Source organism: Carettochelys insculpta, chromosome 3 (genome assembly GCF_033958435.1).
Source record: "Carettochelys insculpta isolate YL-2023 chromosome 3, ASM3395843v1, whole genome shotgun sequence".
Lineage (NCBI taxonomy): Eukaryota > Metazoa > Chordata > Testudines > Carettochelyidae > Carettochelys > Carettochelys insculpta.
The window spans coordinates 210,740,260-210,763,573 of record NC_134139.1 but is presented as its reverse complement, the minus strand read 5'-3'; the positions used below and the strand labels follow the sequence as shown (position 1 = coordinate 210,763,573).

At 62.2% G+C, this 23,314-nt stretch overlaps 1 protein-coding gene across 4 annotated transcripts in view; it reads right to left on the bottom strand.

Annotated features, from left to right (window-relative positions):
- Positions 1-23,314, bottom strand: part of MPV17 (mitochondrial inner membrane protein MPV17) — a 47,641-nt gene that overhangs the window by 21,120 nt on the left and 3,207 nt on the right. For all 4 annotated transcript variants that reach the window (XM_074991574.1, XM_074991575.1, XM_074991576.1 and 1 more), the window contains exon 2: positions 20,382-20,467. In XM_074991574.1, coding sequence (XP_074847675.1) covers positions 20,382-20,454 — 73 coding nt within the window. In that variant the 5' untranslated portion in view covers positions 20,455-20,467. The remainder of the gene's footprint in view (positions 1-20,381; positions 20,468-23,314) is intronic.

Here is a 23,314-nt window from a genome sequence, read left to right as displayed (position 1 = left end):
CCGGGTCTGTCATGTGAACATGATGAAACCTTACTGGGACAAAGAGAACTTGGTGCTGGCCATGTGCAAACACTGGGAGGGGAAGGGGGATGATCCCTTGGTGGATTTGCTCACAGGGACTGGAGCCGGCTCCTTGCTGGAGTCTATTCCCCTCTCAGATGAGCTGACCCCTGCCCAGCAGACGGAGATCAAGAAGGTGCTGCATTCGCATCAACAGCTGTTCTCGGACAGACCCGGACGCACTGACCTGGCTGTCCACCGAATAGAGACAGGCACCCACGCCCCTGTCAAGTGTGTGCCATTCAGAGCCACAGGGAGGACGGCTCAGGACATAGAGCGGGAGGCTGAAGACATGCTGGCTCTGGGGGTGATCCAACCCTCGTCCAGCCCCTGGGCCTCTCCCGTGGTGTTAGTCCCTAAAAAAGATGGGTCTGTTCGGTTTTGTATGGACTATCGCAAGCTTAACGCCATCACTGTCTCGGACGCCTACCCCATGCCCAGGCCTGATGACCTTTTAAACAAGCTGGGGGGAGCCCGTTACCTCACCACGGGGTACTGGCAAGTGCCATTAGACCAAGATGCCCGGCTCAAGTCAGCTTTCATCACTCCTGTGGGGCTCTACGAGTTCCTGGTCCTGCCCTTTGGCTTCAAGGGGGCACCCGCTACCTTCCAGCGTCTGGTGGACCAGCTACTGAAAGGGATGGAGAGCTTTGCCCTGGCTTACATGGACGACATTTGCATCTTCAGCCAGACGTGGGATGACCATGTGTCCCAACTCAAGCAGGTGCTGGACCGACTCCAGAAGGCCGGTCTGACTATCAAGGCAGGGAAGTGCAAGGTGGGAATGGCTGAGGTGACCTACCTGGGCCACAAGGTGGGCAGCGGCTGCTTAAAGCCAGAGCCAGCTAAAGTGGAGGCTTTCAGAGATTGGCCAACACCCCAGACTAAGAAGCAGGTTCAGGCCTTCATTGGGATGGCAGGGTACTACCGGAGGTTTGTGCCCCACTTTAGCTCCATCGCAGCCCCCCTCACGGAGCTGTGTAAAAAGGGAAAGCCTGACAAGGTGGTCTGAACAGAGCAGTGCCAAGAGGCCCTCTGCACGCTGAAGGAGGCTCTGGTCAAGGCCCCAGTGCTGGCAAATCCAGACTTCAACAAGCCCTTCCTGGTGTTCACCGATGCCTCAAATGTGGGGCTGGGGGCAGTGCTAATGCAAGTGAATGACAAAGGGGAGAAACACCCCATCGTGTACCTGAGTAAGAAGCTGCTGCCCCGGGAGCAGAACTACGCAGCCATAGAGAAGGAATGTCTGGCCATGGTGTGGGCACTGGGGAAGCTGCAGCCGTACCTGTTTGGACGGTGTTTCACCGTGTACACCGATCACTCACCCCTGACCTGGCTGCATCACATGAAAGGGGCCAAGGCCAAGCTCCTGCGGTGGAGTCTGCTCCTGCAGGACTACGACATGGAGGTGGTCCATGTGAAGGGGAACAACAACACCATAGCCGATGCCCTGTCACGCAGGGAGGGCCCCGAACTTCCCCAGGTCACTGGCTAAGTGACCCCGCTCAGTTCGGTCTGGAAGGCGGGAGAGATGTGATGGAGTGGGGGGAGTGCATGTGTGAGTCAGGCTGGATGTCTGAGGCAAGCAGCAGCTCCCAGTGGCTAAGGATGACCCTGGGGCTACAACTGGCAGGTGACACCTCTGCCTGAACAAAAAGCAGGGAGAAGCTGAGCTGGGTTTTGAATCGGGGGTGGCAGTTAAAGGCTAGGAAAAGGAAAAGCTGGAAGACAGCCAGCCTGAGGAGGGGGAAGCTACACCCCAGAGGGGCACCCCTCGGGGTCTTCTCCCCAGGACAGGTTGGAAGCACTGTCTCTGGCTGCTATGCTGTCGCTTCTGTGAGAAACTGGGCATCTGTTGCCTAATAAACCTTCTGTTGTACCTGCTGAGTGAGAGTCACTCCTGCCAGCGGACGGGGTGCAGTGCAGGGGGACCCCTGAACCCCATCACACAGACTCCTTCAACATACAATTCATGCTTCTACATCAATGTCATCATGTCACATGGCTCTTTCCAAACATTCAGTGCATGGTACAATTCTACAGCTTTTGGGAGCAGCACCCCTTGGTTTCAGCAGTCAGCGTGAGTAACAGAACAAACCCATTGCAAGTGTACATTTATGTTGCTCTTTGGTAGACCACAACCTTTGTGTAACCTCCTTGAGAATCTGGTATTTTGGGGATAAATGGCTGAGGCCTTTCTTAAAACCATCAAGTTCTAATCTTCTCCCTTGCCCCCTGGGGTGGAAATTTGATCTCTCTGGCTGTGCCCTCCCTTCTGACAAGAGCTGGGCCATTGATGATCTCAGGGAGACGGCCCCCTTCCTGCCAGTCTGGAAATTTGCAAACCAAACTGCTTTCTGAGAGTTGTTTTGTGAGTCCCAGACGCAGAATCCACATGAAGGAATCCCTGTTTATCCCTTACTGGCCCACCAGGCCCACAGCTCCTTCGTCCTTCCACCTCCAACTACTGCCTCCCCAGGGAATCAGAAGTCGAATCCAGTATGAGAATATAAGTGTTTCCACCATCTGGAGATGGGGAATTGCTGGCGCTCTCCTGCATCCTACAGAGATTGGCTGTGCAGCTGTTTTACTTGGTTCTCACAGGGCTGCTCACATTCCCTGATAGTTTTTACTTTACTTGCACCAGCTTCCAATTCCTGAGAAACTTTTACCCTGCCTGCTTTGGACCCTTCCAGAGCACAGCCAGTGCTTTCACACTCAGGCAGGTCCTGGCCATCAGGAGCTGAAACAAACTTCTCCCCAGGCAAAGAGCTGCTCTGGCTCTTACAGACAAGCACCTTTCCTGTTCACTCTCCTTCACCTCACTCCCATTTTCTGCAGTCCCCACAGACGGGTCAGGAAAAGTTTCAGGGAAATTCTCTTCCTCAAGAGCTCCCCCAAACAATAACTCACCCCTGTCTGGTTCCACAGGGGCACTGCTCCCTTGAGCCACAACCAGCTCCTGGGTTTCACCTACACCCAGGATCACTTCTGGCCCATCAGGCAGATTCCCACGTAATCCCCCTCCAGGCAGACAGCCAGTACCACCGGACAGAAGGTTAGGATCCCTTTCCTCCCTTCTGCTACCAGCTCCTTTATCTTCATCAGTCAGCTTAACTCCATTGCCCATCTGTTCTTGTGTCCTGGCGAGAGGATGACTCTGGTAGGACAGAGTCCTCTCACCCGCTCCCAGTAACACCTCAGCATCAGGCAAAGAACAAGTACCAGAATCGTCTGGTCTCTGGGATTCCCTGATGATACTAACTGGATCAGACTGAGTTAAAGCATCATCCTCCCTGAGAGACACAGAGGCAGGCCCACTTCCCATCTGGGCTTCAGCTGCACTCAGATCCGGCTCTGGGATCTTGGCTCCATCTCGAGCCCCCACAGGCTCAGGCAAAGGATTCACTTCCCCAGAAGCAGAAGCACTTTTTTTGCACCAAGGACCAGTGTCCTTAGCAGGGATACCACTGCCCATCCCAGAGCCATTCCCTCTGCTCCAGCCCCCATGGCTGGGTTTAGGCACACCTGGAATGCTCTTTCCTGGTGGTTCCTTCTCCAGCCACCCCAGGCTGGGGAATCTTCCTCAGACAATGGGCTAGTTTCCTCATTGGCACCTTTTCCAAATGCAGGCTCTGCTCTCTCCCCAGGCTGCTGCTGCTGTTCAACACAGACAGACAATGGGAGACACTCTCTCCTTTGTCCCAGCCCCCCGGCTGGTCTCCACACACACACAGAAGGTGGAGCAGCTTCTCTCACAGACAACTTGCCATTCCCAGTGGACAAGCTGCTTTCCTGCACAGACACACAGGCACCTTCCTCTGTCCAGGCCTGGAAAACTCTTCGCAGGTCTGTCTTGGCCACTAGTAGATGATGGGTTGGAATCGCTCCTTCCCTCCTTGAGCTGTGGCAGGCCCCTCGGTTCAGAACTCCAGGCAGTCCAGGGTTCCCTGCCCCGATCCGGGCTCACCTCTGCAGGATTCTCCCCAGCCCTCAGCTCCGCCACTGCACATCCACGCTGCCTCGTCCAGCTTCTTTAATCTCGATTCAGTTTCCAGGTGCTGCCACTTCACAGCAGAGTTGCTCAGCGTGGTTGCAGGCTCTCAGGCTGATGTCCTCTGTACCCCACGATTCCTGGACGAATCCCTTCAGTGTGCCAGGCTCCTTGCGGGTCACAAGCTGCCCGGGGTTAGGCCGTAGGCCCCTCCGCCCTCTGGGACCGACTCCAACAGACTCTCAGAGGAACCCCTTCTTCAGCGTGACACCCGCTCTCAGGGACCATGAGCACACTGTCTTGGGAAGGACTCATTCAGCGTCAGCCTCCTCAGGGGTCACTTGTTCCTGGGGGTTGGGCTCTCAGCCCCTCCACCTTCTGGGACTGACTCCAACAGATTCCCAGGAGTAACCCTCCTCGGGTGTGACACCCCCTCTCGAGGACCACGACCGCAGTTGCTTGGGTTCGGCCGCAGGCCCCTCCGCCTTGGGGAACTGCACCTCACTGCCCTTCAGCACACCTGGGTCTCGCAGGCCCCACTTCTTCCGGGGCCCCGGTCACTTACTGCTGGATGCTCCATCCTCGGGGTGCAGAACATCCCACTTCTGACACCAGTGTGATGGGGTTCTGGGGTCCCCCAAGCTCTGCACCCTGTCCGCAGGCAGGAGAGTCTCTCACTCAGCAGGAAAACAGCGGGTTTATTAGCCGACAGGACACAGCATCGTTCAGAAGAGTCAGTACAGCCGGCAGAGACAGCCAGTCCAATCCCTGTTGAGGAGAGGAGGCTCCGAGGGGCCCCCAGAGCTGGGGCCTTGCCCCCTTCTTTGTCTCTCTCTCCCTCAGCCCAGACTAACTGCTCCCAACTCCCAGTTCCAGTTCAAACCCCTCAGGCTCCACCTCCTCCTTTGTCTGCAGTACAAAGGTGTTACCTGGTCGTCAGGGTTACCCTCAGCAGGAGCCTCACACCCTCTGTGAGCCACTCACACACACACAGGTATCCCCCACTCCATCACAGACGGCTCAGGACATAGAGCGGGAGGTTGAAGACATGCTGGCTCTGGGGGTGATCCAACCCTTGTCCAGCCCCTGGGCCTCTCCCGTGGTGTTGGTCCCTAAAAAAGATGGGTCTGTTCGGTTTTGTGTGGACTATCGCAAGCTTAACGCCATCACTGTCTCGGACGCCTACCCCATGCCCAGGCCTGATGACCTTTTAGACAAGCTGGGGGGAGCCCGTTACCTCACCACCATAGACCTCACCAAGGGGTACTGGCAAGTGCCATTAGACCAAGATGCCCGGCTGAAGTCGGCTTTCATCACTCCTGTGGGGCTCTACGAGTTCCTGGTCCTGCCCTTTGGCCTCAAGGGGGCACCCGCTACCTTCCAGCGTCTGGTGGACCAGCTACTGAAAGGGATGGAGAGCTTTGCCCTGGCTTACATGGACGACGTTTGCATCTTCAGCCAGATGTGGGAGGACCATGCGTCCCAACTCAAGCAGGTGCTGGACCGACTCCAGAAGGCCGGGCTGACTATCAAGGCAGGGAAGTGCAAGGTGGGAATGGCTGAGGTGACCTACCTGGGCCACAAGGTGGGCAGCGGCTGCTTAAAGCCAGAGCCAGCTAAAGTGGAGGCTGTCAGAGATTGGCCATCACACACAGCCCCACAGCCATTGCTCAGCCCAGGCCCTATGGTTCTTATCACTGGGCGGCCGTACCCTGAGGGGGCCGGGGCTCCTGTGCCAAGCCTGGCAGGTGGCCCGGGCCTCGGGCCAGGGAGGGCTTGTTCATGGCCAGCCCCTGCTGGGGACATGCCAGGCTAGAGCAGCGCAGGCCCCAGAGCATGCAGCATCTCACCCCAGCTGGAGAGCAACCCAGCCCCTGTGGTGCCCCAGGGCTGCCTGCCGACCCTACAGCTCCCATGCACCAACCGGAGCCATGGGCTGCTGCAGTAGCCAGCAGCTTCTGGGTCCCACTCAGTAGTGCCCCTGGGCATGACCAGATGGGCAGAGCCTGCCCCATCTCTGCAGCCCTAAGGGCACGCTGCCCAGGTCCTGTCGCAGCCTCTGCTGATGTCAGGCCGTGCGTCTCCTCCTGGGCAGCTGGCACCTGCTCTGCTGGGCTGGGCCAAGTGCAGCACGGGCCCGGAAGAGCCTGCGGCGTCATTTGGCTTCAAAACCTGCTCCTCTTCTAAAATAGGTCACCGCTGGTTTTGGCATCTGTGCTGGTTTCCCGTTTGCAGCTCAGGCCTGTGCAACAGGCACCCAGGCCCAGGGAGGACACTGGGATGGACCCCCCCAATGCTTTAGGGAGAATGGGTTATGAAGATATATAACTCAGAGATGCTTCAGACAAAATACCCCTTGTAACCTGTCGTTAACATTACGATCGGCTGGATCTGTGCTTCCTCTTTTTGGGCATGTATCTCTTTTGGATTGGAAGTTGTGAGTGTTGTCTGTGTATTCACATCCCAGTGTTTGTTCTGTGAAGAGCTCCCTGGGAGGGGTGGTACTCTATTGTGGGTGGGAGCCTTGCGAGGAGAAGCAGACAAAGGACCTTAACCGGTGCCAATCCGCAGAAGAAGAACTTCATTGTGCACATTGGAGCAGCAGAGAGGCCATGGCTGATCACCTGAAAAGGAGATGGACAGGGGACTTGCTCATCCAACAGGCTCCGTCTCGGCATGTACTGCTACACGAAGAAAACAATGGCATTCCCTCCACCTGGGAAGGGTATAAAGAGGGCCACAAGGGCTCCTCCATCTTAGTCTTCAGCCTGCCTTGGATATTGTCCAAGACACCCAAAGAGGGAGACTTGAGCTGTGTCTACACGTGCACGCTACTTCGAAGTAGCGGCACTCACTTCGAAATAGCACCCGTCGCGGCTACACGCGTCGGGCGCTATTTCAAAGTTAACTTCGACGTTAGGCGGCGAGACGTCGAAGTCGCTAACCTCATGAGGGGATCGGAATAGCGCCCTACTTCGACGTTCAACGTCGAAGTAGGGACCGTGTAGACGATCCGCGTCCCGCAACGTCGAAATTGTGGGGTCCGCCATGGCAGCCATCAGCTGGGGGGTTGAGAGACGCTGTCTCTCCAGCCTGTGCGGGGCTCTATGGTCACCGTGTGCAGCAGCCCTTAGCCCAGGGCTTCTGGCTGCTGCTGCTGCAGTGGGGGATTCATGCTGCATGCACAGGGTCTGCAACTCGTTGTCGGCTCTGTGTATCTTGTGCTGTTTAGTGCAAGTGTGTCTGGGAGGGGCCCTTTAAGGGAGCGGCTGGCTGTTGAGTCCGCCCTGTGACCCTGTCTGCAGCTGTGCCTGGCACCCTTATTTCGATGTGTGCTACTGTGGAATGTAGACGTTCCCTCGCTGCGCCTATTTCGATGTGGTGCTGCGCAACGTCGATGTTGAACATCGACGTTGCCAGCCCTGGAGGACGTGTAGACGTTATACCAAGATCATTTCTGACTCAAAGTGTTCACCCGATATAAAAGTAGCTGCTCACACGCAACTAGATTCTTAGTGGAAGAGAACTAGCTGCGTGTTTTCTTTTATTTCAATTTAATAACTCACTTTGAGCTGCCTGGTTTTACTTCTAACCACTTACATCAGGGGTCAGCAACCCCCAGCGCAGGTGCCAAGAGTGGCATGTAACCTGATTTTCACCAGCACACAAGGTGGGAGCTCAGCCCTGCCCCTCTTCCCCCAAGCAGCTCAAAGCCATCTGCCTAGTCCTACCAATCCCCACCCACATGGCGAAGCTCTGCACCTTTATGTGTTTATGAATTAAGCTGTTGTAAGTAGGACTGTCAGTGACGTTAATAAGTGTCACCAGCACTTGGCTGTACATAGAGGCTAAAAGGTCAAATTTCGGCACTCCGCCTCAGAAAAGCTGCTGACCTGACTTAAATTTTCCTGTTTTGCTGAATAAAACCGCTTTTGTTTCCAATCAAGCCCAGAGTAAATAGTTATTGCCTGGGGAGGGATCATTGTGCATACGTCCCTTTCCTTAATAGAGGGGCTTACCAAATGAGCACCCTCCAGGCAAATCTTTTGCACACGGAGACGGATGTATTTGGGGGTTTGATCCCTTCTGGGGTACATTTCCTGGAGGCTGTGCCCTACAACGGCATCCTCCCAGAGCTGGGGTTAAACCATGTCTGCATTGCTCTGCAGAGAGCAGTAACTCCACCTCTGTGCCTTGGAGTGGGGAGACCAGAGGATCTGGCCCAGCAGGACAGGGTACCAGGGAGCCCCAGAGAGCAAGAAAGCAGGAGTCAGTGGCATGGTCAGCACCGTGGGGAACATCCCAAGGGCACTTCCGCTACTGCACCCATCACAGACAGCCCGCGGACTGGTGCTAGGGGCATGGACAGCAGCAGAGCAGAAGCACAGGCTGGGCCCCATGCTGGGTGTTAGTTCTCTGGGAGGGCTCCCCAGGGGTTCAGCCAGCCAGCAAGGCCCGTGGCGGCCAGGCTCAGCCAGCAGCTCCGTGGAGGCTCCTGGAATGAGCCCTGCTCACACAGAGCTTGGCTCGCATGGTGTGCTCTAGCGACCCCAGAGACTGGCCAGAAAAGGGCCCAGCAAAGAGCCAGGCAGCACAGCTCCCGCCTGCATCACGCCAGCAGCAGCAGCACCTGGGGAATAGCTGGGGCACAAGTTGCCCCCCATGTCCCTGAAGGATCAGCAAGCCCTCGGCTGGCCAGGCTCTGGCACTCAGTCAGCTGCTGAGCAGGCAGAGCAGCCCAGAGCGCCCTTGAGAAAACTGGTGGTGTCAGGTGCGTGCCAAGGCCCCCAGCCAGACAGCAGGGGGGCAAGTGCCCAGAGACAGTCTGCACTGCTGCAGGCTCCATCCATCCCCAGCCACTGGGAGCCCCACTGCTGGAGGGGAAGTGGGAACGGTCAGCAGGAGCCCCACCCACCCTGCCTCCGGGCATGGCACAATGAGCTACTCCTGGGGAGGCCTCTGCTCCTGGCCAGTGTGAGGGGCATCAGGGTGCCAGGCCGGCCCAGGACGTAGGTGAGCTGTTACTGGACTGCGATATGAACACACAACCGCTGTTCCAGGCTTGCACCAAATCCACTGCCGAGTGGACCAAGGGAGGTGTCTGCTGAAAGCTGATGATTCGATTCGCTGACTCTGCTTATGCAGCTCACAGGCAGCTGCCGTTTTCACATCTGCAGTTAGGAATTTTGGCGCTGTACTTTCAAAACAAAGCAGCCGTCCAGCAGCATGTTAAAGACTAACAAAACAATTTATTAGGTGATGAGCTTTTGTGGGACAGACCCACTTCTTCAGCCCACAGCCAGACCAGACCAGACTCAATACTGCACGGCACTGTACTTGTGCTTTCATGTTTGCTTCTGGGAGACACCAAGAGGTCCAACCAAGCTCCTGCGAAAGGACAGCTAGTCAAGTGAAGAAACGCTCTGGACTGACCATGGGCCTTGGGAGGCGCCAGCCCCATCAGATGAGCTTTGTGGGAACGTTCAGACCAGAGTGGGAGCCATGGTGTCCACCTGCGAAGACCTGAGTCAGGCATGGACAGGTGACTTACTCGTGTGACTCCACACTCCATCTCGTAGCTGTACCTCCCCCAGTGACCCATGGGAGTCCTGCCATGGCCGAGGACAGCCAAAGGGCTGTGGAAATTCCTCCATGCTGTCTTCAATCCCACCTCTCATCTCAGGAGGAGCTTTGCTATGAGCTGAAGGCTGAAGGGAGGACCGACGACCCCTCCTAATGGACAGCGCATTCCAGAGACTCCACTGAAGCCAGCAGCTTGTCCCTCCTCTGCAACCCTGCGCCAAGAACTTTGCAGCTGGCGTTCGTATTTGATTCCTTCAACCAGTTTCTTTCTTTCTTTCTTTCTATAACCCTTGAGCTGTCAGATTCAAAGGCTAACAGGTGGCTTCCTTGGGGAGGGTCTGAGGTATACCCTGACCTGGAGATGCGGCTGGTCCTTCAGGCTCAGTTTTGGTTTGTTTCCAGCCCTTCGTCTGGACGCGCAGCGGTGCGGGCAGCAACACAAGACAGGGGTGGCTGCGGGAACGGCTTGGGTGATCTCAGGCTGGCCAGCGTGGTGATGGAGGTGCACTGTGTGACGGGATTGGTGCCTTGCAGTGGAGGACCCCAGGCTTGGGCTGTAAGTGGCCCTGTCTCTAAGCAATTTGGCCTCAATTGGCCCTCTCAGGGGTGCCTCCAGAGCCCTCCTTGCTACAGGTGGGGCCCCATCAGGCCTGCGCACACCCCTCCCAGGAGCCCGGCCCCAGGGAACAGTGCTTGTAACGATGACTTGTATGTTCCTCGCACAATCCAGACTCGGGGTGGGTCTGTGCAGGGCCAGGCCCTACGGGGACCAGGCTCTTGGGCAGGTCTTCTGCAGGGTACCGTAAAGTACATCCTAACAACAAATGCAGCAGAGACCTGCCGGGAACCCAGGAGTCCTGCCTGCGTGGTTGGCTGCTCTGTTCTGGGAGCGAAGAGTAGCCGGTGCCCAGTGGGGGGACCCTACCAGACCCTGGCCCAGGACACTAAGGTGAGCGCCCCCCCTCCAGCACTGCGGGCTCTGGGATGCGCCAGGGACAGTGCAGCACTCGCCTGCCCGAGCCAGGCACGGCGCATGAGTAAGAGGGAGCGGCAGTGCCAGCACACGGACGGGCCACAGGCTCCGGGGAAGCTGGATGTCCGCAGTGATGCCAAGGGGAGCCCGGACTCAGCGGGTTGCAGCGGCTGGGGCATGACTCGCAGGAGGGCCTGAGCTATGGGCCCAGCCCCCCCCGGCTCATCTCCAGGGGCTGCGCTCCCCACAGCCACCCTTGGTAACGCCCCATTGATAAATGTGCAGCCGGCAGGTTCACTGATTCATTCCCTAGAACGGCAGCCGGCCCGGCCGTGACAAAGCACCTCACCCTCCCGCCAGCACCTGCCAAGAGCAATAGGATGAGCTGCTCGCTCCTGTGCCAGGAAGCAGCTGCAGCTCCTGGGAGATGAATCTCTCCCCCGGGTGACTTCACTCGCCTGCCGCTTGAGCAGCTGCCAGCCCCGCTTCGTGCTGGGCTCCCCGCCCCTCCCCAAGGGCAATGCCAGGAGATGGAGATGGAGCCCCAAGCCACTGCCTGGCCTAGCACGTGCCCAGGGGTCTGCAGGCCGGCCTCTCATGGGGCACACGCCTGCTGGGTTCAAAGCGCGTACGACCAGGCCAGCCTCACCCAAGCTCTGCATCCCCGGCACTGAACCTGCTGGGGCCCCTGCCAGCCTGCAGAGCGATAGGCGCTGCTTCCAGCCATGGCCAGAGACACAGTGCTCAGCTCGGGGCCACAGGTCAAGTAGCCTGGCCAGGGCAGCGGGTGTCCACCCAGAAACTCCCCGGCACCCCCTGGGTCGGGCTGCCAGGCTGGGCCCAGGGGCCTCAAGGGAATCACCCTGGGGCAGCCCTGCATGACCAGAGTGAGCCAGGAGCCAGTCCATGAGCAATGTAATGGGGTTCGGGGTCCCCGGGCTCTGCCCCCCGTCGGCAGCCAGCAGCGACTCCCACTCAGCAGCTGGAGGACAGGCTGATGAGACGCCAGACGCAGCGTGGTACAGACTGGTCAGCACAGACACCAGCCGTGCTCTGCCTGCCCGTGGCCAGGGGAGATCCCCCGAGGGAACCCCAGGCCTGGGGCCCCCGCCTGCTTTGTTCCTCCCCAGCCTCCCCACCACTAACTGCCACCTCTGGGTCAAACCCCGCTGGGCTGCTCCCACTCTGTCTGGGGCCAGAGGTGTTACCTGGTTGCCTAGCTTACAGCCAGCAGGGCGTCATCCCCAGCCCTGGAGGGGTCTCTCTCTCTCTCACACACAGACCTGCTACAGCACAGGTGTGCGTGCACACACACTCTCTCTCACACACACACACCTGCTACTGCACAGGTGTGCGCGCACACGCACACACACGCACGCACGCACACCTGCTACACCACAGGTGTGCATGCACACACGCACGCATGCACACCTGCTACACCACAGGTGTGCGCGTGCATGCACACACACACTCTCTCACACACACCTGCTACAGCACAGGTGTGTGTGCACACACACTCTCTCTCTCACACACACACACCTGCTACTGCACAGGTGTGCGCGCACACGCACACACACGCACGCATGCACACCTGCTACAGCACAGGTGTGCGCACGCACACACACACTCTCTCACACACACCTGCTACAGCACAGGTGTGTGCACACACACTCTCTCTCTCACACACACACACCTCCTACTGCACAGGTGTGCGCACACTCTCACGCACACACACCTGCTACAGCACAGGTGTGCGCACACGCACGCACACACACACTCTCTCACACACACACCTGCTACAGCACAGGTGTGCGCGCACACACTCTCTCTCTCACACACACACACCTGCTACTGAACAGGTGTGTGTGCGCACACACACACTCTCACACACACACACACACCTGCTACAGCAGAGGTGTGCGCGCGCACACACACACACACTCTCTCACACACACACCTGCTACAGCACAGGTGTGCGTGCACACACACACTCTCTCTCTCACACACACACCTGCTACAGCACAGGTGTGTGCGCGCACACACACACACACACTCTCTCACACACACACCCCTGCTACAGCAGAGGTGTGCGCGCACACACACACTCTCTCTCTCACACACACACCATCTACAGAACAGGTGTGCGCGCGCACACACACACACTCTCTCACACACACATACCTGCTACAGCAGAGGTGTGCGCATGCACACTCACACACACACACACTCTCTCACACACACACACCTGCTACAGCAGAGGTGTGCGCACACACACAAACTCTCTCTCACACACACACCTGCTACAGCACAGGTGTGTGCGCGTGCACACACACTCTCTCTCACACACACACCTGCTACAGCACAGGTGTGCGCGCGCACACTCTCTCTCACACACACACACACACACACTCTCTCTCACACACACACACACCTGCTACAGCACAGGTGTGCACACATACACACACACACACACTCTCTCTCTCACACACACACCTGCTACAGCACAGGTGTGCATGCACACACACTCTCTCTCACACACACACTCTCTCTCTCTCTCTCACACACACACCTGCTACAGCACAGGTGTGGGCACGCACACACATACTCTCACACACACACACACTCTCAGCATCTGAAGAAGTGAGTTAACTCACGAAAGCTCATGCTCTAAACTTTTCTGTTAGTCTATAAGGTGCCACAGGACCCTTCGTTACACACACACTGTCTCTCTCTCTCTCTCACACACACTCTCTCTCTCTCTCACACACACACGCACGCTACAGCACAGGCAGGAGGCACGACTCCAGGGCACCGTGGCGCAGCAGCAGGGGCGGTGAGCTCCGAAGAGCCCTCCAGCCTGGCCGCCCACACCCGGCATCCTGCAGACTGGGCAGGTGCACCTGGCTGGGGCGGGCAGGTAGGTGACCTGCTGGCTGAGCTTGCAGCCTGCTTTTCAGCTTCGCCTCGGGGCTCTGAACCGGGCCCAAGCCTACGTAGGCCGCAGCGTCTGCCCTGCCTGTGCGCCTCCCCCATTGATCCCTAATTACCATCCATTTACAAATGGCACTCCCGCCCGCCAAGGGCTCCTCTCCACCGGCTGCAGCCTCAGGCCCAGTGCGGCCGCTCCGCTCCGCTCTGCGAGCCCCAGGCCACAGGGCACCAGCAGCCACTGCCCGCATGTCCCCAGCGCTGCTCTTACAATCTCACCCGCAGGCAGGCCAGGCCCCAGGGCAAGCCACTCCCAGCGGGGGGCTCAGCCAGCAGCAGCCCTGGGAGACGACACCAGCACAGCCCCAGCACACAAACAACGCTCCCCCTCCCGCCCCGCCGTGCCTCAGTTTCCCTCCTTCCCCGGTCTCTGCACTCCCAGCCCACCGGCCCGCGCTCAGCAGGGAGGGGAGAGCAGATGGGGCCGCCCAGCCAGGCCTGCGCAGCACAGCACGTGGGAAGTGACCCATCGCCCTGGCCCCGGCCCCTCCACTAACGAGCTCTGCTCTTCAAGTCTGCCCCACTTCATCAGCACAGAGCCAGCCGCCCTGCCCCCTTTGCCAGCCGGCCCCTCCTGCACCGAGAGCTGTGCCATCGCCCGCCCACTGCCACCACTGGCCCTTCCCCCAGAGCCACTCCCTGCCCCAGCACCCGCCTCTGCCACCTCGCACCACAGCCTGCCCCCTGCCCGGCATCCCAGCGCCCCGCAACATCGCGCCAGGCCCTGGCAATGCCACGGGCAATCGCAGGGCCTCCTGGCTGCCAGCGGGTGCCCTTCTCGGCACACGCCAGCACCTCCCTCTGTCGTGCGACCACAGCGCCACGGACGCGCCCGGCCCTCTCCCCGCCCCAAGCAGGGCGCAGGTGTCTGTGCCCGGGGGCACGGCAGGAGACAGCTCAGCCCGTCGGCCGGGCGGCATTGCGGCGCACAGGGGACCTGCTCACGAACAGCTGGGGAAGGCCAGGGTCACGCTGCGATGAGCTGACGGCCCCAGGCCAGAGCTGGAAACGGAGCCGGCTTCTCCTGCTTCCAGACGAGGAGGTACCTTGGCCCAGCCCCTCGCGCCGCAGGGCACACGGCGAGACCACAACAGGGTGCGGACGAGTCCACCTGGGCTGAGCTGGGAAACCCCAAGTTCGACAAGCAAAAGCTCCTCCTGAGCACGCTCCCCCACCGCTCGGCCACGCACCCGACCTGTCCCACCTGGTCAGCTGCCCCCCGACCCGTCCTTTCACCCAGCCATGCCCCCAGGCTCGCCACGTACCCCGACCTGTCATTCCAGGCCAGCCACAGCCCCTAACTAGCCCTCCCAGGTTACTGCACCCCCAGAGCTCCCAAGCCAGCCTGCTCCCCGACCCGTCCCCCCAGGCCAGCTACGCTCCCCGACCCGTCCCCCCAGGCCTGCCTGCTCCCCGACCCGTCCCCCCAGGCCTGCCTGCTCCCCGACCCGTCCCCCCAAGCCAGCTACGCTCCCTGACCCGTCCCCCCAGGCCTGCCTGCTCCCTGACCCGTCCCCCCAGGCCTGCCTGCTCCCCGACCCGTCCTCCCAGGCCTGCCTGCTCCCCGACCCGTCCTCCCCAGGCCTGCCTGCTCCCCGACCCGTCCTCCCAGCCCAGCTACGCTCCCCGACCCGTCCCCCCAGGCCTGCCTGCTCCCCGACCCGTCCTCCCAGGCCAGCTACGCTCCCTGACCCGTCCCCCCAGGCCTGCCTGCTCCCCGACCCGTCCTCCCAGGCCAGCTACGCTCCCCGACCTGTCCCCCCAGGCCTGCCTGCTCCCCGACCCGTCCCCCCAGGCCAGCTACGCTCCCCGACCCGTCCCCCCAGGCCTGCCTGCTCCCCGACCCGTCCCCCCAGGCCTGCCTGCTCCCCGACCCGTCCCCCCAGGCCTGCCTGCTCCCCGACCCGTCCTCCCAGGCCAGCTACGCTCCCCGACCCGTCCTCCCAGGCCAGCTACGCTCCCCGACCCGTCCCCCCAGGCCTGCCTGCTCCCCGACCCGTCCCCCCAGGCCTGCCTGCTCCCCGACCCGTCCCCCCAGGCCAGCTACGCTCCCCGACCCGTCCCCCCAGCCCAGCTACGCTCCCCGACCCGTCCTCCCAGGCCAGCTACGCTCCCCGACCCGTCCTCCCAGCCCAGCTACGCTCCCCGACCCGTCCCCCCAGGCCTGCCTGCTCCCCGACCCGTCCCCCCAGGCCTGCCTGCTCCCCGACCCGTCCTCCCAGCCCAGCTACGCTCCCCGACCCGTCCCCCCAGGCCTGCCTGCTCCCTGACCCGTCCTCCCAGGCCTGCCTGCTCCCCGACCCGTCCCCCCAGGCCTGCCTGCTCCCTGACCCGTCCCCCCAGCCCAGCTACGCTCCCCGACCCGTCCTCCCAGGCCAGCTACGCTCCCCGACCCGTCCCCCCAGGCCAGCTACGCTCCCCGACCCGTCCCCCCAGGCCTGCCTGCTCCCCGACCCGTCCCCCCAGGCCTGCTACGCTCCCCGACCCGTCCCCCCAGGCCTGCCTGCTCCCCGACCCGTCCCCCCAGGCCAGCTACGCTCCCCGACCCGTCCCCCCAGGCCTGCCTGCTCCCCGACCCGTCCCCCCAGGCCAGCTACGCTCCCCGACCCGTCCCCCCAGGCCTGCCTGCTCCCCGACCCGTCCCCCCAGGCCAGCTACGCTCCCCGACCCGTCCTCCCAGGCCTGCCTGCTCCCCGACCCGTCCTCCCAGGCCAGCTACGCTCCCCGACCCGTCCCCCCAGCCCAGCTACGCTCCCCGACCCGTCCCCCCAGCCCAGCTACGCTCCCCGACCCGTCCCCCCAGGCCTGCCTGCTCCCCGACCCGTCCCCCCAGGCCTGCTACGCTCCCCGACCCGTCCCCCCAGCCCAGCTACGCTCCCCGACCCGTCCCCCCAGGCCTGCCTGCTCCCCGACCCGTCCTCCCAGGCCTGCCTGCTCCCTGACCCGTCCTCCCAGGCCAGCTACGCTCCCCGACCCGTCCTCCCAGGCCTGCCTGCTCCCCGACCCGTCCCCCCAGCCCAGCTACGCTCCCCGACCCGTCCTCCCAGGCCTGCCTGCTCCCCGACCCGTCCCCCCAGGCCTGCTACGCTCCCCGACCCGTCCCCCCAGGCCTGCCTGCTCCCCGACCCGTCCCCCCAGGCCAGCTACGCTCCCCGACCCGTCCCCCCAGGCCTGCCTGCTCCCCGACCCGTCCCCCCAGGCCAGCTACACTCCCCGACCCGTCCTCCCAGGCCTGCCTGCTCCCCGACCCGTCCTCCCAGGCCAGCTACGCTCCCCGACCCGTCCCCCCAGCCCAGCTACGCTCCCCGACCCGTCCCCCCAGCCCAGCTACGCTCCCCGACCCGTCCTCCCAGGCCTGCCTGCTCCCCGACCCGTCCTCCCAGGCCAGCTACGCTCCCCGACCCGTCCTCCCAGGCCAGCTACGCTCCCCGACCCGTCCTCCCAGGCCTGCCTGCTCCCCGACCCGTCCCCCCAGGCCAGCTACACTCCCCGACCCGTCCCCCCAGGCCTGCCTGCTCCCCGACCCGTCCCCCCAGGCCTGCCTGCTCCCCGACCCGTCCCCCCAGGCCTGCCTGCTCCCCGACCCGTCCTCCCAGGCCAGCTACGCTCCCCGACCCGTCCCCCCAGCCCAGCTACGCTCCCCGACCCGTCCCCCCAGGCCTGCTACGCTCCCCGACCCGTCCCCCCAAGCCAGCTACGCTCCCCGACCCGTCCCCCCAGGCCTGCCTGCTCCCCGACCCGTCCTCCCAGGCCAGCTACGCTCCCCGACCCGTCCCCCCAGGCCTGCCTGCTCCCCGACCCGTCCCCCCAGGCCTGCCTGCTCCCCGACCCGTCCCCCCAAGCCAGCTACGCTCCCCGACCCGTCCCCCCAGGCCTGCCTGCTCCCCAACCCGTCCCCCCAGGCCTGCCTGCTCCCCGACCCGTCCCCCCAGGCCTGCCTGCTCCCCGACCCGTCCCCCCAGCCCAGCGCGCCTCCCGCCATGTCTCTCCCACCATTACCACTGCTGCCATCTGCTGTGCTACCTGCTGCTGTCACTGGCGGGAGCCAGACGGGCATCAGCTCACCTCCACTGTGCCCTGTCTACCCGCCGGCCCCTCCAGTCACTGCCCTGCAGGCCTGGTGCCCACTCAGCCCAACTACCTGCTCTAGCAGGCCTCTCACAGCCTGCCTGGGGAACCCCACTCGCTGGACTGGGTCAGGCTCCCCCTGCTCCCCAGTGCAGCCTGGGGAAATGCTGCATCTTCACAAGGCACCCCAGGAGCCCAGCTAGGAGCAGCTACCACCGAGCTCTGGATTGGGCCCTGTGGCTGTGGGCCCACACGGATCGCATGCCCCCGCCACTCATCACACAGGCGGCAGGAGCGGCATCCTGCTGCACCCCGGCACACCCTGGCACACCCCAGCACACCGTGCTGTACCCCGCCATACTGCCACACCCCGGCACACCCTGCTGCACCCTGCCACACTGCCACACCCCGGCACACCGTGCTGTACCCTGGCACACCCTGGCACACCCGGGCACACCGTGCTGCACCCCGCCACACCGTGCTGTACCCCACCGCACCCCGGCACACCCTGCTGCACCCCGCCACACTGCCGCACCCCGGCACACCGTGCTGTACCCCACTGCACCCCGGCACACCCTGCTGCACCCCGCCACACTGCCACACCCCGGCACACCGTGCTGTACCCTGGCACACCCTGGCACACCCGGGCACACCGTGCTGCACCCCGCCACACTGCCGCACCCCGGCACACCGTGCTGTACCCCACCGCACCCCGGCACACCCTGCTGCACCCCGCCACACCCCAGCACACCGTGCTGTACCCCACTGCACCCCGGCACACCCTGCTGCACCCCGGCGCACCGTGCTGTACCCCGCCACACCCTGGCACACTGTGCTGCACCCCACCACACTGCCGCACCCCGCCGCACCTCGGCACACCCTGCTGCACCCCGTCGCACCTCGGCACACCGTGCTGTACCCCACTGCACCCCAGCACACCGTGCTGCACCCCTCCACACTGCTGCACCCCGGCACACCGTGCTGTACCCCACCACACCCTGGCACACCCTGCTGCACCCCGCCACACTACCCCACCCTGTGACACGGACCTCCCACCCTCTGCGCCTCGCTGCTCCTCAGCGGCAGGAAGTGGGACTCCCTCTGTTTCCCACTGCCACCTCCGGCTCCTGCTGCCCGCTCCCCGAGCAGCTGAGCCAGCACCATGGGCGGACGCAGCACGTCCTTGAGGTGGTGGATCCATCTGCGGCTTGCGCTGGGTAAACGTGGCCCAGTGCCGGGCCGGCGCCAGGAGGGATGCCACCTCCCTCCACAGCCAGCAGCCTGTCATCAACCCTCTTAGGCAGAGTAAACAGCTCCAGCCTGGGGAAGAGCCACACAAAGGGGCCGCAGGGCAGCACTGCCTGCAGAGACCCCGGCCCCACAAGCAGCACCTCCTCGGAGCATACGCACCCCTAGCCCGGGGCAGGAGCCTGGCTCAGCACTGGCGGAAGCAGCCGCTCGCCCCAGCCTGGGCACTTGGCCAAACAGACCCGCCTGTGGCAGGGAGCGACCCGCCTGGGCCCGACCAGAGCGCTTGGCACCTGCTGACCGTCGCAGGAGTCAATGGGCGTGAGCCTGCCCTGCCCCACAGCCAGGCCAGCCCAAGGGGCGGAGTACGGCGGTGCAGGGAGGACAACCAGTCACACAGCATGGGTAGAGCAGGGCTCTTTGCCCACTGCACCTCGCTGCCTCGGCCAGGCTGGGGCTACTGATGGGAGCTGCTTCGCTGACTCCCCCACAACAGCCAGGCCGGGAGGGGCTCATGGGCCGGCTGGACACAGGCTGGAAAGCTGCAGAGCTGAAAGGGGAGAGCCCCAGGGTAGGCAGCGAACCGCCAGCGCAGGCCTGGCTCACGGGCCCTGCTCCCTCCAGCCCAGACCCAGGTCTCCGAAGCACTGGGACAGAGCGCGGCCCAGGGCTGCAGCAGCCGCTCGAACTGCATTGTGCTGGGGACCCCAGCTGGGGGTGACCAAGGCCCCACCCCCAATTCTCTCCATCTCTCGTCCATTGCGCTCACTGTCCCCACGCTGCCTGTCGTTGCCTGGGTGGGACAGAGAGCCGGGGGCGTATTAACCTGGCTCCGGCGGAAGCTGCTCCGCCTCTCATCAGCTTCTGCCTCCCTGGTTCTCCGACCCCAGTGGATCGTTTCTGAGATGGGCGACAGCACTGCCAGCGTGGCCTCCTGGCATCTGCTGTCTTGTGACCCAGCCACCGGGTCCCACCCCGCCCAGCTCTGAGGGCCACCGGCGCACACGGCTGCATGGACTTTGCCTGAGAGCCCACTGCCCGCACAGCTCCACGTGCAGCTGGGACTGCCGGGGCCCCCTCTAAGACTGGCTCCCAGCAGCACCCGAGGCCTGGCCTGCGGCGAGCGTGGCTCGGTTTCACGTTTCAGTTCCAGGGGCTCAGTGCTGCCGACGCTTCCAGTTTGGTCCGTCCCCTCTGCCCCGCGAGCGGATGGGTTCAGGTGCAGGGGACTCTCCTGCTGGTAGCGTGGGAGAGACCAGTGCCAAAGCTGCCCTAGGCAGCAAAGCAGCGACCCTCAGGCCTCGCCAGCTCCGGGGGGCACGCCTGTAATACCAGGCGCCCACCATTCCCTGCCCAGCAGCCCAAGTGCCAGCTCAAGACATACCCGTCACACCCTCCCCTGCAGCCCCTGGGCCAGGGTGTGCCCACACGCCGCCTCACGCAGCAGCTCCGAGGCCAGAGACTTACCAGCTGTGAGGATCTGCACCTTCCAGGGGTGCTGGGCCAGGAGCCGCTGGTATGCCCTCCACAGCGCTGCCATCCCCGGCGGGCAGCTGGACAAGAGAAGGCAGAGGTCAGTCATGCTCCCCAGCTCTCCTCTCACGGCTGGGAGGGAGCCAGCGTCCGATCCATGGCACCGCTGGTGCCTGCGCTGGGAGTGAGACCCGGGCTCTAGCAAGTGGACAGGTCAGGCCTCAGTCCTGCCGCTCTGACTGACCCTCCGCAGGACACACTGCGTATCCAGCCCCCCTGCCCGCCCAGCTGGGGCTGCAGAGCGGAGCTACCCTGCCAGGGTGCCATGGGCCGCCCTTGGGGACTCACTGCTAGGGAGCATGAGCTGGGACATCCCACCGGCAGCCACAGGGCAGAGCCCTAGGTGCAGTGGTAGACCGCAGGCAACAAGCCCCCACGTGAGTGGCCGCGCAAAAGGCGAAGGCAGGCCTAGGATGCAGCTGTGCATATACGCAGCAGCTGAGGAAGAGGGAGCACCAGGCATGGGTGGGGGGCACTAACTGGAAGCAGGGGGCAGCTCTGGTCCCCCAGGTGTAGCACGGGGTCAGGGACAGGCGACGGAGGAGCCAAGGAACAGGGAAGCTGCCTGGCCAGAGGAGACAGAGATGGGCTGGGCTAGCTGGGCCGAGGGCAGACCGGCTGTGCCCTGGAGATCCCCTGAGTGCCAGGCAGGGAGGGGAGTTTGGCAGCCAAGTGCCAGCGCGGGCACAAGGGCCCCGGCTGGAAACCGGCCAGCGCCAAGTTTAGCCTAGAGAGGAGATGAAGGTTTGGAACTGCCTCCCACCGGGAGCAGAGGGGCCAGACCCCACCCGGCTCCAGCCCCCCGTGAGCAATTGGGGGTGGGGGGAGGATGGGGATGCCTGCCAGGGCAGGGAACCCGTCTGCGACTGCTGGCAAGGGCTGGCAAGGGCCACTGGCGGGGAGGGCTGAGTTACTGCCAGGAGTTCTGTCCCCGGGGCTGGCCCATGGGGTCAGCCACACGCCCAGGGGGGCTAGCTGACACCCGGATTTGGGCCCGGGGCCTGTTCCCCTGGTCAGACTGGCGGAGACCCGAGGCCTGGGGCCAGAAACACCCAACCCACCAGTGCGGCCCTGGCCAGGCCAGCCGCCCAGCTGCTGAGGAGCCTTTAGCAGAGCTGTAATGAGAGCCGAAATGCCCTTTGCTGGCTGCCCTGACGTCCGGGCTGGGGCTGGCAGCAGGCAGGAGAAGCTGGGGAGAGGATTTTCCTTTCAACCCAGGAGACTGGCCTCAAGCTGCACCTGTCCTGCCACGGTACCGTGCCGCCCTCACGCCCGTCCCCCCCCACTGCAGAGCCAGCGCAAGCAGCACCGCTTCTCCCCCGACTGCACCTGTGCCCCCAGATGGGGCAGCCCCCTTCTGCCCCGTGCTGCTGGTGCCTGGAGCAGGCAGCGCTCCATCGCCAGCACAGCCTCACCGCAGCCAGCCCTGGGTGGAGGCAGACGGCACTTCCAGAGCTGCCGAGGTCTTGGAGGTGGGGGCTCTCCAGCAACTGCCACTTGGTGGGGGGGACAGCAAAGGCCCCAGGGTGGGCTCCAAGGCCAGAGGCATCGGGGCCAGCCCAGCACCCCAGCTCTGGGCAGGGTGTGACCTTACTGGGTTTTTAAATCAAATCTAGAAGCCATTTCTGTCAGCTGTGGGAGCCCGAGCACCTGCTGGCCGGGCCTCACCCGCAAGGCAGAATGACCGAACACTCCATCCTGGAACGCTCCCACACAACGGCAGGAAGGGCTGAAGCCAGGCCGGGAGAAGGAAGTCAGGAAGTTGACAAGTAGCGGGAGAGTCCCCAGAGGGAACATCCTGACAAGCAGATAGCAAGTCCCCAAAGAGAACACCTTGGTTGTGCAACATCAGAGGGTCCCGGGGGCAGGTTTGGAAAAAGACCAAGGACAGAGGAAATCTTGTAACATGTTCTGACAGGCCGGGAGGATGGAAAGCCCAAATTAGGTAACAAACGCTTTAATTGGCCAGGTATCGAACCCCCAAGTAAGAAACAGTAGAAAAGGTGATTTAGCAGGAATAAGGGGGTGGGCTCCTGGACACCAGGCGGAGGCTGGCAACTTCCAGCCCAGACAGCAGACCCCGGCCTGATCACCCGGACGTCACCACCACGAAAGGTCCCAACCAAGCCGTATCTCTGACTTGAAGGGCCGCAGTAACGTAGTTGTGGGTGAGATGTGGGAGCACTGGATGTTATTGGTAAATCACATGTAATTATATACAGCTATATGTAACCTAGTGTTTAGCCTATGCCAAATAAAAATATATATATAAGACAAGTGTTAAGTAATTGTAGTTACAAATAAATGAATCAGTCGCTATCAGTAAATACCACGAGCTGGACTAGCTGGGGCTGTATAGAGAATTAGTGGGACTTAGAACAGCCACAGGGCATTGTGGCGTTCACAATCGGAGTGTTATTGTTCCTGGCACTCATAATACTGTGGAAACCCACATTTTAAAGTAGATACACTGAATCACATATTGCTGCTACACTATATAAGGCTGTTATAGCAGTGGGGTGGTCGGTCCTAGACCACCCAACTCCCCCCGCTGTATCAAACCCCACGCGCACCCACAGGACCCCGAGTAGGTCGGCACATCGTCATCAGCATTACATGTAACTGGCGGCAAACCTTGTGCCGGGGGCAAGGGAGGTGTCTAATGAATGTTCACGTGTGAGGTTACAGATATGGGCTCTCGAGCTGTATCAGAAGGGTTTCAGCGCTAAGACTCAGAATAGTACCAGAGAGGTAGCCGTGTTCGTCTGTGTTCTGTCAGAACAAACCAGCTCTCATGCAGCACTTTAAAGACTAACAACATAATGTATTAGCTGATGAGTGTTCTTGGGACAGACCCACTTCCTCAG